Genomic DNA, 14169 nt, shown 5'->3' with positions numbered 1-14169 from the left:
CTGGTATCGAGGCAGGAGGGTGTAAATTATTTAGCCCACCACCCTGCCTTTGTGCCTAATACATGGCTTTTTGTCTTGGTCTCCGAGCTGGGCAAGAGTTAGAAATGTAAAAAAAAAATTTTTTTTTTTTTTTTTAAATATTTGGAATACCTGTTTATTCATTTTTAAGAAATTAGAAGAGGTATTTTGTTGTTGCACCAGTGTACAGGCTTTCCACATTGTTTCTATTTATTTGTTTATATGTGCATTAGTCTTTATTTATAAGATTCACTTGTCTTTTTTGGCATTTTATTTGTGAATGAAAATATGAGGTCTATAGGAATATATCTGGCTTTTGGAAAGATTAAAAAAAACCAACCCAGTGCTGGATAGGGCTGCACGATTTTGCATAAAATGAGAATCACGATTTTTTTTGGCTTAGAATTGAGATCACGATTCTCTCACGATTTTCTTTTCCAGTATAAATATTTATTGCACTTATTAACTGCACATCAACTTCGTAACAGTTGAGACTGAACATAAAAACAATAAATAAACATAAAAACAACAAATGTCTCACGTTTTGTTGTTGCCGCAAAATGTACTGCTTGAAATTCCGTCTCCACCGTTGCTCGACACTGCGTGTATAGAGCAGGTAGTGCAACAATAGAAAAATAGTTGCGGGACGGCACTGTGTAGCGTTTGTCTAGGGTGTTGATCATTTTCCTAAATCCCTCGTTTTGCACAGTGTTGATGGGAGCCATAATCTTTGGTCGGGTGATAAGTGATAGCCTCCGTAATTTCTTTGAGTTCGACGGGTATAGGGAAGCGGTGTATAAGGTTCCCGTTATTGATGTTTGGGTGGTTGACCGGAACGGATTTTCTCCTGTCACTTTCTCGTCATCCCTGACGTGTTCTCCGTTGTTTTTTCCCTGCTAATTTTAGCATCACACGGCACAGCTTCTGTATCACGTGGTATAAGGCTCCGCCCTTGTCATTTGTTGAGCAGGAAGAGTGAGCGCTTGTTTTCATGCAGAGTACGTCCCGGATCAAAATGCGGTACAGTCGTCGTTTTGTTTTTTGTTTTTGTTTTTGTTGTTGTTGTTGTTGTTGTTGTTGTGTTTTTGTTTTGTTTTGTTTTGTTTTTTTTTTTGTTTAAAATCGTTGTCATTTGGAAATGAGATCGCACATAAGTATGAATCGAGATCGCGATTTTCTAACGATTAATCGTGCAGCCCTAGTGCTGGATAGGTATAATCTTTCTTTGTTAGTCCTGGATGCCATGAAGCATATTGGGCCTTGCTCCCCTTTACCAAGCGGTTAATTAGCAGCTACCCTCCCAATTGTCCTCTGCTTGTTCACTCTCATTAGTTTAATCTGGCTCTGTCCTCCTGTTTGCCTCTCTTGTCTATATCCCCTTGTGCACGAGGACACTGTCATCACACGGAGTTATCTTGTCTACCCCAAAATCTGCTGCCTCACCTCACACTAGACCATTTTGTGCATGTCCCTTCACCTGTGATGCCTTACTTTTTTTGTTATGTCTTAATTAAGATATACACTTGATAATTTATCAGATGTTTTGATTAGTTTTCTCTGTATTTAGTGTTAAGTGTCATTGGCATAAATTATACTAGCAACTTTTTTTATTTTTTTTCCTTAATATTGCCATAGTCACTTCCAAAAAAATCACAAAGGGAAAAATGTTCAAGAGTAAAAAGATGATGGCCTTTTTAATGAGGTAACTCTTGTATTTAAAATTTAACTCGGACTCAAAATTTGAGCAAACTCAAATTTGCTCTCTGAAATCCACAAATTCGTTCCTTCTCAAGAAATATTTTTGAAATGTTTTGAGATATAGGCTTACCAACTAAAAAGGGGGGGGGGGGGGGGAATCGTATATTATACTGTTTAATGAAACGCCAGCAGAGATGACATCTGATAAAGACCTATAAATGTGTATGCTGTGAAAATGGATGCTGTATTTGTGATCATTGTGTATGGGAAGAAGAAATACCAATGAAGTCTCTGTGTATGGAGTCAAATTACACTTCCTCTCTCCTTGTCAATGTGTTGTGCTCGAGATGTCGGAGCTGATAGGAGTGGCTGGAAAATGTGAAGTCTGCTTCTCTCCTCCTCTTTCTACTCCTCCTCCCCCACCACCTCTCTAAAAATAGCTGGCAGAAAGAGAAGGCAGTGAAGTCGAGGCTCTATCTGTTGGGCTGCCAGTGGTTTCAACACTCCCACCACCAGCAAAAGGGAAAAGAGTCCTCTGAATCACACCTTTTTTATGCTAATTCTAATCTCAACTAGTGCTTGATATTACGTTTTTGCCAATAGACTTCTATAAATTTCTACCATTTGAATAAATTTAGCATTTCAGAGGCTGTTATTTTGGAGCTCAGACACCAAAATTTTAATTCATTCATGCACAAAATTTTCAAGGATCAAACCGTGAAATGTTCATGACACGCTACATTGATCCCCTGACCTCTGGCAACTCCACGTGTTTCACTTGCTAAAGACAGAAAGCCCCTAAAAACAAAGAAAGAAATGACAATAGCTGTAGGCCTCACATGAGAGCAACATCAGGACTAAACTCAAGCTTTTGCACATTTGAATGGTTCTAGCATATTTGTACAGCTCTATATTTTACACATACAGGCATATTATTTATGTAATATGTTATCTGTAGTCTAAAACGGTATACTGTGTAGATTACATGGATGTATTTAAATCTGAACCTGTAGGTTCCTTTTTTAGATTGCAGAAATTTAATATCACTGTAATGATTATGAAAAAAGGCTAATATGTTTACATCGTCTGTGTTCCCATCTAAAAATGTGCAGGAACAAAGTTAAGTTAATTCAGAAACTGCTTAAAAATATGTGTTAAAGATTGACAAAGAGCTCCAGAGTTCCCCCCCGGATTGTCCTCTGTCTTACACTCATTTAAAATCTGGACAATTATTGTAGCTAGAATAGATGTTGTGAATGATTTGGAAGCAAGAAGGCTCGTGTGAACAGCCAACAATGTTTCACACAGCAGACTCACCCCAAAAGTTCCTAGGCCATGGGAAAGCAGTGGAGCTAGTATGTTTTTTGGGTTTTTTTTTGTTTGTTTTTCTTTGGGGGGGGGGGGCAGGATCTGTGGCTCATTGTATTGATTTACAACAATGGTGTTTGACTGTTGTAAAGGAACAAAGGAAGAACACTTTTGTACGCACACAAAAAAAAATAGAACATTAAGGGTCAGAAAAGGACGATCCAACAGCAGTGATTGAATCTAAAAACCTTTCTTTTAAACTCAGTGCCCACCATGTTTTACTGCAATAGCTGTTAAAGGGAATTGGATCTTTCATGAGGTTTTATAGAAATGACTAAAATGAGAATAAGTAAATGGAGGGAATTTTTTTTTAAATAATTCATAGGCTTTATAGGAAGGTTAATCGCAGCTGGACTGATTTTTCTTCAGCTGTGTTGCCAGTTGTGCATCCACTAACCATAACCTAGACTTTATCAACCAGTGGGATGCATCCTTTGTCTCCTCACGCTTTTCAAATGCTTGTCTTACAGTTTAGTTATGCTCAGGTTGCAAAATCTGAACTTGCAATATCTTTGCAAAAAGTCCACTGGTAGTTTTAGTTTCTTTACCTGTGATTACTTAAAGAGTTAGTGCAGAGAAGACAAGAATTAGCCTGTGATATTACCATGAGACCTTTTTATCAAGATTAGGGGGCTAAGAGGACTTGCTTAGATGCAGACCCATTTACAGCACTAGCCAATCAGGTGACAGGTAGCTACTAAGATGTCAGGCGCCTGAAGGGTAAAGTGTTCATTCAGGTCTCGACACTCTTTAGGACAAAGGACCGAAACCCAGATAAACAGGAAGGTAAGATGTGTTTGCAGTGCAGATGGTAGTGTTCGTTAGCTTGTTTGACACACCAGGGAGTAATGATGCTTACGTTGTTGTCTTTAAATATTTAATTTTTATAAAATCTTGAGTTTGTATTTTTGAAGTGAAGATAGGAGAAACCCTAATGAAGACAATCACTTCATATTGAAATATAACACATTTCAATGAAATGGGGTCTTTTTTTTGTTTGTTTTCCTCCCCACTAAGCAGGTGAATTGGTCTGCTGATTTGTGTTGGCACCTAAATTTTTATTGGTGCTGAAAGTAGCAATGATTGTATCACTTCAGTTAATCTTCTGTCAGTGTAGAATTTCTGAGCTAGGGTTCATTGTTGTTATAGTATTTTTCTTTGAAGTCGAATTTGTCATCTTTCTGTGGATAGTGAAAGTGTCTGTGTTAACCAGAGGATTGGGGTCAGCAAGATAGCCACTGCTTTTAGGATCATCAGCAGGTTTTGTCTTAACCGGATTTGGCTGAGGAGCTGAATCAACTGTGTCCCAGGATTACAGGGATGACATTGGAGGAGAGTTTAGAGTCCCGAGGCCAGAACGTTGACAGCTTTGTCAGTCCCAGCCCATCATCTCAGCACCTTGGGGTTTCAGTAGTGCAGTGAAACTGCTGCTTTCTTGGTCTGTCTTGTTCCTTTCTTGATATCTGGACTTTTGATCCTTGCTCCGTTTTGTCAGTCAGTAGGGGGTATGTGTTTGGCCTGCATGGCCTAGTGTTTTTTTTTTTTTGTTTGTTTTTTTTTGTTTTGTTTGTTTTAATGTATTTTTGCCTTGATTCTGAAGAAATGGTTATCAGCTGCTCATTGTGGCCAGATGTTTGCCCAAGGGTTTGCTGTCGTTTGGGAGGGGAGAGAGAACAAATTCAGCATCATCCTCAAAATTGTTATCTTAAGCCTAAAGTAGCTGCCTAGTGCTTGTTGCTAGGTAACAGTTTCAAGCTGGCGAGGACAAGTCTTGAGATGTCTAGAAAGCGATTCCCTGAGACTTTGTCTGGGCCTCACAGATTGGATTTAAAAGATACTGTGTGATCCCCGGCTTTTCTGTAACTAACAAAATGATAACATGTCCATAAATACATTAGAGAAGACAAAACGTAATTCCATTTTGGCCAGAATCACATGTAAATTTTGTGTACTAGCCAAAGTAATTTGTCAGCACCATATGTTTAATTCACATGTACTGTATTACAACTGACTGCGTTAATACTGTTTTTTTTTTTGTTTTTGTTTTTGTTTTTTTTAAAAGCAGCATGCGAAATGTATGTTGAGCATCTCGTTGCTTGTCTCCTTCAGATCAGCAAGAGTCTAGGCGGCGGAGCGAAGCGCACCATTAGCTGAGGAAAATGAGTGAACTGGATCAGTTACGCCAGGAGGCTGAGCAGCTCAAGAACCAGATCAGAGTAAGTCCTTCAGTCCCCGAAGTAACCTGCATTTGTTTTCTTTAAGTAGATTTATAAATCCAAATAACATTTGTCAGTGACCTCCAGGTTTTACACTAGTAGTGATAATAGGGGTTATGTACTTCTTGGTTTGTCCTAAAATGCTTCAATACATTTTTACAGGCTTTATCACCTGTAGCAGTACTGTAATGCATATTGTCACATGATCAAAATCAATGTACCGTAAGCACCACTAACACTAGCAAACAAAAATAGCTGTGGGATGACAGTATTTCTGCATTGAGCCTCTACTACATTTTACATGACTGCTGTGGGCAAGAAGTTAAAGCTGCCTGCCAACGCTTGCTCAGGTTCCTCAGTAGCATCATTGCAGTGGGATGCCACTGAGCAGGAATCCAACTTGATTTACATTAATCTCACTTGTATTGCACCATAGTTTCTTATTATTTACTATTATTAAATGGATGTCGTCATTCCAGTGCATTTAAGATGTCAGACATTTATAGTGTAGTTAATTTTTTTTTACAGAGTGCTTTAAAAGTAAGGAACCCCCAAACATGAAAGCATGCCATTTGCACATAAAATATGACGTTCTAATTTTACTGGCTGCTTTTTTCAGGATGCCAGGAAAGCGTGTGCAGATGCTACCCTGTCTCAGGTAAGCGCTATAGTTGTTATGATGTTGACTTGACATAATTTATTATTTTGAAACTTAAATGAAGACAATATGCTTGATGTTTGGTTGGAAGGTTTTAATACTTTGACTAATACATGATGGTCTCAAGGTGACTTTCTCTCTCATCTTGATCCTTTTTTAGATCACAGCTAACATTGACCCTGTTGGCCGAATTCAGATGCGCACTAGACGGACACTGAGGGGGCATCTGGCTAAAATCTATGCCATGCACTGGGGCTCTGACTCGAGGTAATCTCATTCAACTCCATTCTGTCCATTAACTAAATATTTTATCCCATCAGCCCCAACCCCCACTGCCTAAATGCAGGAAATGGATATAAAAGCTTGCTTGGCTGTCTTTGTGCTGCTTACTTCCTCCTGAGGGTCCTCTTCAAACCGTGGCATTCCACAGTAACTCACCCCACTCTTAATCCCAAAGCAAGTCTTTTGCAGTCTGTTATATTACCATGTACTCACGGTTGTAAAATTTTAACAGTGGTGTACTGTACTGGTGCACATGCACAATATTAACACACTCATTACCATGACTGGTTATTTCAGGTGCATCACTGTATCTTGGAGTGCTTCTACTGTGCTGTGCCTGTGTTTGTGTGCACTGGGGGTGTGGTATGTGGGTAGGGAAAATACTCAAAATGGAGTCAGTCTTTGTTAAAAACAAGTGTTGAGCCTCATAGCCATGGCAGATGAAGCAATAGTCCTCACTTCAGAAAGTGTATTCCCCAGAGCTGTACACACCTCTCACCTCAGCAATCAACAAGTTAATCACTGTGGCGCTGCCGTGCGTCAGTCCACAGAGAGACCACTGCAAAGTGCTCATTCATCTCATCACCCTGCTGGTCGTCGTATAAGTAAGAAAAAAAAATCTAACACAGTGTTTTCACTGTAAGAGCTTACTATTTGTTGAATCTCAATGTTTTATCCTCAAGAGGTGTTTGTGGGATTTTACCCAATCAAAAAGATGTTTTGAGCTGCAGTCTAGGCTAGAGTTGGTTCTTCACGTGCCAGACTAGGGTGAATTTTCTACACTTTGAGAAAGAAAGCCTTCCCTTACTTTCATTTACCAGCCAGTAATGTGTAATTTTTCAGCATGCAGTCCTCAGTATATTATGAATCTGTTATAAAACACCAGCAGTCTGTAAGACAAAGTTTAATATAAGGAATATGATGCTAAATCCCAGAAATAGCATGAATATTTTTTTTCAAAAGCCTAAATGCATCTCAAAAATGTAAGTTTTTTTTTTCTTCAAAATATTAAGGCATTAGACGTTCTTAGAATAACACCTCAGTTATTAATTTAGAGCTAATTCATCCCCGTATATTTTCTTTCTTTTTGTCAGTGCATGTGAGAACACAAAGCACTGGTTTCATGTTGAAAATAAAGTAATTTGTTAAACAACTTTAAAGTAGAAGTTTGTACTGACTTCAACAAAGCAATTTGCGTTTTTTTTATGAAATATCCTGAGTACTCAAATGTGACTAACTCGTCCCACAAGACGATCCTCAAACACATTACCTAAACACATGTTGGATCATTTTGTTGTTTTATGTAAAACATCTGTATTACCCATCTATATTAGGCTCTTTCTTATTGCTGCTCATTGCATTTTCAGACCTCCTATTGTATCATATCAGACAACCACAAAAGTGTATCTTATGAGAATGAGGTGTGGGTACATGACTGGGAAGCCATGAAAACGAAGTTGTTCATAAAGAGTACTAAAAAATTGCCAAACACGTGCACTTTGCTGCATGCGCTTGTCTGCCAGTTGACATGTACTCTGACCCGAAGAACTACGAGTTTCACAATTGGTAACTTTTAAATAGTTTCAGTGTTTTCTTTAAAAACCACGTTTTTGCCTTTGAAAATATTGGTGGCTTCTTCTCAACCCTCAGAACTCTGAGCTCCTTTCAAGTTAGGGCAAAGTCTTGTGTTGCAGTCTGCTAACACACTCAGTGTCACAGCCTGATCTGAAGCTAACATTTTTTTCCCAGATCAAATGTGGTCATTTTTAAGACCAAGAAGCTGGTAATTATTTTTTTCCTAGACTAGAATTCCCAGCACAAACCTTTCGGTCCCCGACTTATTATCTGCTGGTGTGCGTATGTGAGCATATTCCTGCCAGCACAGTAGTTAAGATTTCCATATTCCCAGCAGTCATTGGTGTGTTCACTCTTTTTCCTGGTCCTGTGTGCATTGGGACCATCACTGTGGTTACTCCTGTTGGGTTCACCCAGATAGCAGAGCAGTCACAGAGGTACTGAGGAGCTTTCTCTTGAAAGCAAAAACTGGGATATATCTCAGTGGGGTTTTTGTTTGTTTTAAAGATGCTCTTCTAAACATACTTGAAAGTATTGGTGTAATTCAGCTGCTAGATCAGTCCAGTTGGGATTAGCACCATCCATTCTGCATGTAAAATTATGTAAATGTATTTAAGACGGGTATCACAAGCTTTTTCATTTGTTTGGTTGCTTATGGATCTATTTTTATCTGTCTAGAAAATGTCTATTCACTTGCTCAACAGTGCAACACTTAGCTTCCATGATGGTTCTTGAACAAGCCCCCCCGAATCTCACCACCCACATAATTTACACAGTAAATTGAATCATGTGACCTGCATTGGTTCCTATCTTTTGTCCTGTTTGCTCACAGGAAAGTGACAGCACTGGCAACACTACTAAACATGGTTAAGTGATATCTTTCCTATTGTGTTGGCTCTGAAATGATGGCTCATTGTTACCCCTAATTCCTAAAGCGCAACAAAAATATGGATGCAATAAATTGGAAACGCCTTCAAAAAGTAAATCTAAACTGTCTAAATACCATCTGAAATGTTCCGTTCTATCACTTCAAACCCCTTAAAATAGAATAAAAATGTTCAAGTAAGACAAGCCACATCCTCGCGTACTGTGTGTTAAGCAGTGTTTTTGTATTGTGAAGGTCACGGATAAACATTTTCTGGGTAAAACTGTACTATATATACACATATGCATCACACTCTGCTAGTTCAAATTGATGACAGTCTTTCCCTTTATTAATCTCTTCTTTCTTTTCACCAGGCTTTTGGTCAGTGCTTCCCAGGATGGCAAACTCATTATTTGGGACAGCTACACCACAAACAAGGTAACTGAAACAATTTAAATGGTCAGTAATTTGGGGTGCTTTTTTAAGTTCCTGGTGTTTAACCAGTGAAATGTACAAAGAAAGACACACATCCTCTCTTACGTTGGTATGGGAGGTTTTTTTTTCTTCCTTGTGGTTTGATCAGTGAGCAATACATTCTAATAATATTTTAAAACTGATAACACCAAAACACTGTGAAATGATGACATGATGTCATAAAATGTCACATAGTTGGTTAGCTTGTTCAAAAACCAGAAAGCTAAAACAAAACTTCTGTTGACCCAGAGCTAACCATCCTTTAATCTTGAGCTGTAAACACAGACGGGCAGAAGATTTTAGATGTCACCAGGACATATAAAACCCAGAAAAACACAATAAAGTGGGGCCAGGAGATCTGATGAGGTCGGGGTAGTCTAAACATAAGATGTGTACAGTCATCCTTCACCAAATTTCCAAATGAACTGTTGTCTTTTCCCTTTCATCCAAGATCAAGTCAGAATAGAAATAATGATAATTCCCAGACTTCCATTTGCAAAAGGTTAAGTTCATTGTAATACAATTCACAAGTGTTTTGTGTCAAGTAATGCTATTTATAGTGAATACTGTGCCCTTGAAATGTTAAGTTAATACTGCAGACAGACTTTGTCACATGCCTGCCCCTTCTCCCTCTCTTCCATCTGTCACTGCATACTATCTAATATTAAATCTTGCTCCTCTCCTTCAGGTCCATGCCATCCCGTTGCGCTCCTCCTGGGTGATGACGTGCGCCTATGCCCCTTCTGGGAACTATGTTGCCTGTGGTGGCCTGGACAACATCTGCTCAATCTACAACCTGAAGACCCGTGAAGGAAATGTGCGCGTAAGCCGCGAGCTGGCCGGACACACAGGTAGGCAGGATGCTTCCATTAGCTTGTACCCATTTACCCGTCAGTCCCAGGATGTTGGGAAAAGTCTCCCGTTCAGAGACAAATCCCTCAAGGGTTATGTCAGAAAGGGCATCTGGCGTAAAAATCTGACAAGTGAAACATGTGGCCGTACCTGCTGCAGCAACCCCTTGTGAAAGAGTGCAGCCCAAAGTAGCTTTGATTTGTCAGCGTTCTGCAATCTCTGACAAGGGCAGTATAGGTCATGGCAGGACTCAAGTCACTTGATTTTTAAGACTGCATTCCTCATTTAGGTTTCAATTTGGCCCTCCGTTTGAGTAGATGGAAGTTCATATTTCTCACTTTTTTTTTTCTTTTTTTTTCTTTTTTTTTTTACTTTTTGTTGCTTGGGCTTAAATATGGTTGTGAGACTGGTAGTTTCATCTTGTGAGTCTGATTCTGTCGGTGTGTGGTCATGGTAACATGCTTTTGAATATTTGGCAAGTCTTTTGTCAAAGCAAGACTTTGCAGCCATATAGGATGTAGCCATACAAGTGTGTGTATGTATGCATATATTTATACATACATACAAGTCCTTCTATAAACAACCAGTCGGTTATAAGCCATTATGTTGCTAAGGTAGCCCTTATATAATTGTGGAAGCCCAGTTATTTTTTTCAGATCCAAAAGATACTAGTCATATTGTGCATCTGTCTTCATTGTGTCATATACCAGCTCAAGCTAATGAAAGTGTTGAGCTCTTGGGCGCGGAGCATTCATCTGATCAGTGTCACATGATGCAGGAAGTGTGTCAGCATTTTAGTTCCAGTTCCTTCGCTATTGGGAGGGGTTTATAAACTCTGCCAACTAGTAAAGGAAGAATTATGGAAGCAAGTCATGAACCAGGAGATGCCCTACAGCTTTTTCTTTTCTTTTTTTATCTGGTTGTGAATTAGTCAATTCATCTCCCCCACATCCAGCTCAGATAACATTCTCTGAGGGTGGGATGATGATTTGGGATGAGATTTCTTTCTCTGTGCATAGTATAAGGGGAGGAAACTTGTCTTATAGCTCTGCAAAATAATATATCATATTATAGTTTTTGATTCAGTTTCTTTCACTCCTCTCAGGTTACCTGTCTTGCTGTCGCTTCCTGGATGACAACCAGATTGTCACCAGCTCTGGAGACACCTCCTGGTGAGTTGGGATATTGCACCCACTGCAATCAGTTCAATCAAGTACACTTTTTTTTTTTTTTTCTTCTTTTAAACAGTTGGGTCAGAATTTCAACCTGTCAAGAGCTTCAATATTTTACTGGTTTCAGGGCCATCACATTGGCCTGTAAGTTCTTTAGGTTGTCTACAATATTTATGGAAATACAAGTGTTCCTAATTTCATACACTCGTGTAGTGCTTTCTGCTAGAGAGCTACTGTTTAAATACAAGGTGGCTAATTAATACATCTTTCTGGGCTAGATTCTGCTCATAGGTCAACAGTCACTCTGCAGAGTAAATGACAGTAAATCATCTTTGCGTTTTCTTGCAGTGCTCTGTGGGACATTGAGACTGGCCAGCAGACAACTACTTTTGCTGGTCACACCGGCGATGTCATGAGTCTCTCGCTGGCGCCCGACACCAGGCTGTTTGTGTCTGGAGCCTGTGATGCCTCGGCCAAGCTCTGGGATATCAGAGAAGGAATGTGCCGACAGACCTTCACTGGCCACGAGTCGGACATCAATGCCATCTGCGTAAGGATACAAACAGAAACCTTATATACTAGTCATGTCAGGGTGTCAAGTCTTAAAGCCACTCAGCAGATTACAGTCAGATCTGTCAGCAAGTCTGGGGTTCTTGAGCAAGTCGATTAAAATGACAGGATGACTTGGCTCTGTTTGTGTTGACCTTTTTGCTACGTTTAACTTTAAAGCTCTTTCTAAAAAGGCTGAGACAGAGCAATTTGAAAAAACAATTAACGCTAACTGTTGAGACTTTGTTTTAAATGAACGATCTTGATTTCATAGTACATAGTAGTACTGCAAGTAGTATTCAGTATGCTTTGCTCTAAAAGTGATGACTAGACGGACTAAAAACAGATTTGGTATGTGATATCTGCCCTTAAGTGTAAATAATTAGCTTCACTCTGAAAAATCGCACAAAAGTAAGAATACTTTAGATTCCCCTGCCCTTTGTTACAGTTCTTCCCTAATGGCAACGCATTTGCCACGGGCTCAGATGATGCTACCTGCCGGCTGTTTGACCTGCGTGCTGACCAGGAGCTGATGGTTTACTCACATGATAATATCATCTGCGGCATCACCTCTGTCGCATTCTCTAAGAGTGGCCGCCTACTGCTGGCTGGCTATGACGATTTCAACTGCAACGTCTGGGACACTTTGAAGGCCGACCGTGCAGGTAGGCACCATACGGAGCAAAAGACTGGAGCTGTGTGAATGTGATTATACTTCACTATAATTTGAAATATTCACATTATGAAGCCTTTAAGGAAAAAACAAAACCTAAAATTATTATTGCTGATGATTTGATTCACTGCTGATGCCGAGTTGCCAATATGCCATGAAGTCAATATTTCCACATGTGCTGCATTAGAGTGGCAGCACTTAAAAGGGTAAGGTCAGGACTCCTCATTCACAATATGGAGGTACCTGTTGTGGCATTGCTTCAGTTTCAGAAATATTTGCAATTAAAATTTTCTGATGTCGAGCATTATTCTATGAAAGTAGCCGGCATGCTAACAGCACTTTTGCAACTTTGCTGGTGTGGCCAGTACCTGCACAAACTTGTCAGTTGGTCTTTTACAGTTAGTTCTTGTTGAAGAGTCAGTAATCACCATTGTATTGACATATTCACCGTGTGTAGCAATAAAGTGATTTAAATAGTTTTAAGTTGTTATTATCACTAGATCAGGCTGTGTGGCAAACAGAAGATTTGTCTTGGCGTCATAAATTTTTGTAGTTTGTTGAAGTTACTGCAACTGTTAGTGAAAACACTGATAGGAGTATGTTTGTTCTTTTGTTGTGTTGCATTAAAAGTAGCATTTGTCTTACAGCTTATACAGCTGCATCTATTCTGAGGGTTTTAGTTCTGTCAACATGGCGGTGAAGCGTTCACTGTGTGGTAGTTGTCAGGGAATGATGGATATGTTCAAGCTACCAAATAACCTTATAGCCTGCAGACACTGTTGAGGAGCTGCTATAAAGGGAGACACTATCATAAGGCCGTTCTGGGGAAACTAGGAAGAGAGTGTATTAAAATGCCTATTAGAAATGACTTTGACTATTAAACCTAACACTATTGGTGCAAACCAGCATAAATGCACTACTCCTGCGCAATGCTTTACTTGTGAAGGTAGATGCTAATCTGGTCTAATTGCACTTGCACATTGTCCCTGTGAAACCTGACGAGTTTAAGCAGAGTGGGAATAAATATTTTGTAGCCAAATGTGCAACGTGTAACATGTTTGTTATTAGTGTATCATATGTCTGTATCGATGTGTATCTGCAGTCTTGGTTAAGCATGTTTGGCTTTATGTGAATACTTTGTGGAGTAATATTTCCCCATTAAAGATCTGAAGCCAAACTGTAGCCCAAGGCCAATAGTAAGCAGCTGAGAGAGGAGAATCATCCCCTGTTCGAGTAGTGAAGAGCCCCCATGGAGGCATAAATACTTGATCTATTGACTGCATACTTGATCTATTGACTGCATAGTGGGGTCTATTGAGTGAGCCAACATCTTAGCAGACAATTTTTCTTTTTTTAAATATATCGATCCACTGGTGTATGGAGTATTGATTATCAGTATATTGGGTCAGCATCAGCCTTTACTAACTGGTTTATAGCCTACTCTGCACTTTATGGTTTTGAAACAAGTTTCATCTTGCCCTCTTTCACCTTTTCATCATGTAATCAGTTTCCAAACCTGCATCTTTATTCTCGAGTCTATGTTAGCCTGCAGTACCCGTCAGACAGAGCAGGTTTGGTGCCTTGTCTCATCCTCTGCTGTCTTGGCAGGTGTCCTGGCCGGTCATGATAACCGGGTGAGCTGCTTGGGTGTGACTGACGATGGCATGGCAGTGGCAACAGGGTCCTGGGACAGCTTCCTCAAGATCTGGAACTAGAGTCTGAAGGTAGGTGTTAGCACCAGCGCCTCAGAGTTCATCTTTACTGCCATC

General features: G+C 39.7%; 1 protein-coding gene across 3 annotated transcripts in view; it reads left to right on the top strand.

The window, feature by feature from the left end:
• LOC113013015 (guanine nucleotide-binding protein G(I)/G(S)/G(T) subunit beta-1-like) overlaps nt 1-14169 on the top strand; it is a 31669-nt gene that overhangs the window by 15188 nt on the left and 2312 nt on the right. Inside the window, exons 1-10 of one of the 3 annotated variants that reach the window (XM_026153536.2) lie at nt 3737-3870; nt 5194-5300; nt 5920-5958; nt 6119-6225; nt 9055-9118; nt 9843-10005; nt 11112-11178; nt 11527-11728; nt 12176-12392; nt 14009-14124. In XM_026153536.2, the coding sequence (XP_026009321.1) occupies nt 5244-5300; nt 5920-5958; nt 6119-6225; nt 9055-9118; nt 9843-10005; nt 11112-11178; nt 11527-11728; nt 12176-12392; nt 14009-14115 (1023 nt within the window). In that variant the 5' untranslated portion in view covers nt 3737-3870; nt 5194-5243 and the 3' untranslated portion in view covers nt 14116-14124. Of the gene's footprint in view, nt 1-3736; nt 3871-4448; nt 4590-5193; nt 5301-5919; nt 5959-6118; nt 6226-9054; nt 9119-9842; nt 10006-11111; nt 11179-11526; nt 11729-12175; nt 12393-14008; nt 14125-14169 lie in introns of those variants that run through there. The other 2 variants (XM_026153538.2, XM_026153537.2) reach the window with 2 other exon arrangements.

The sequence above is a fragment of the Astatotilapia calliptera genome, chromosome 20 (genome assembly GCF_964374335.1).
Source record: "Astatotilapia calliptera chromosome 20, fAstCal68.1, whole genome shotgun sequence".
Classification (NCBI taxonomy): Eukaryota; Metazoa; Chordata; class Actinopteri; order Cichliformes; family Cichlidae; genus Astatotilapia; species Astatotilapia calliptera.
Note: the sequence above shows the minus strand (reverse complement) of the source record. Positions and strands in the feature narration are given on the sequence as shown.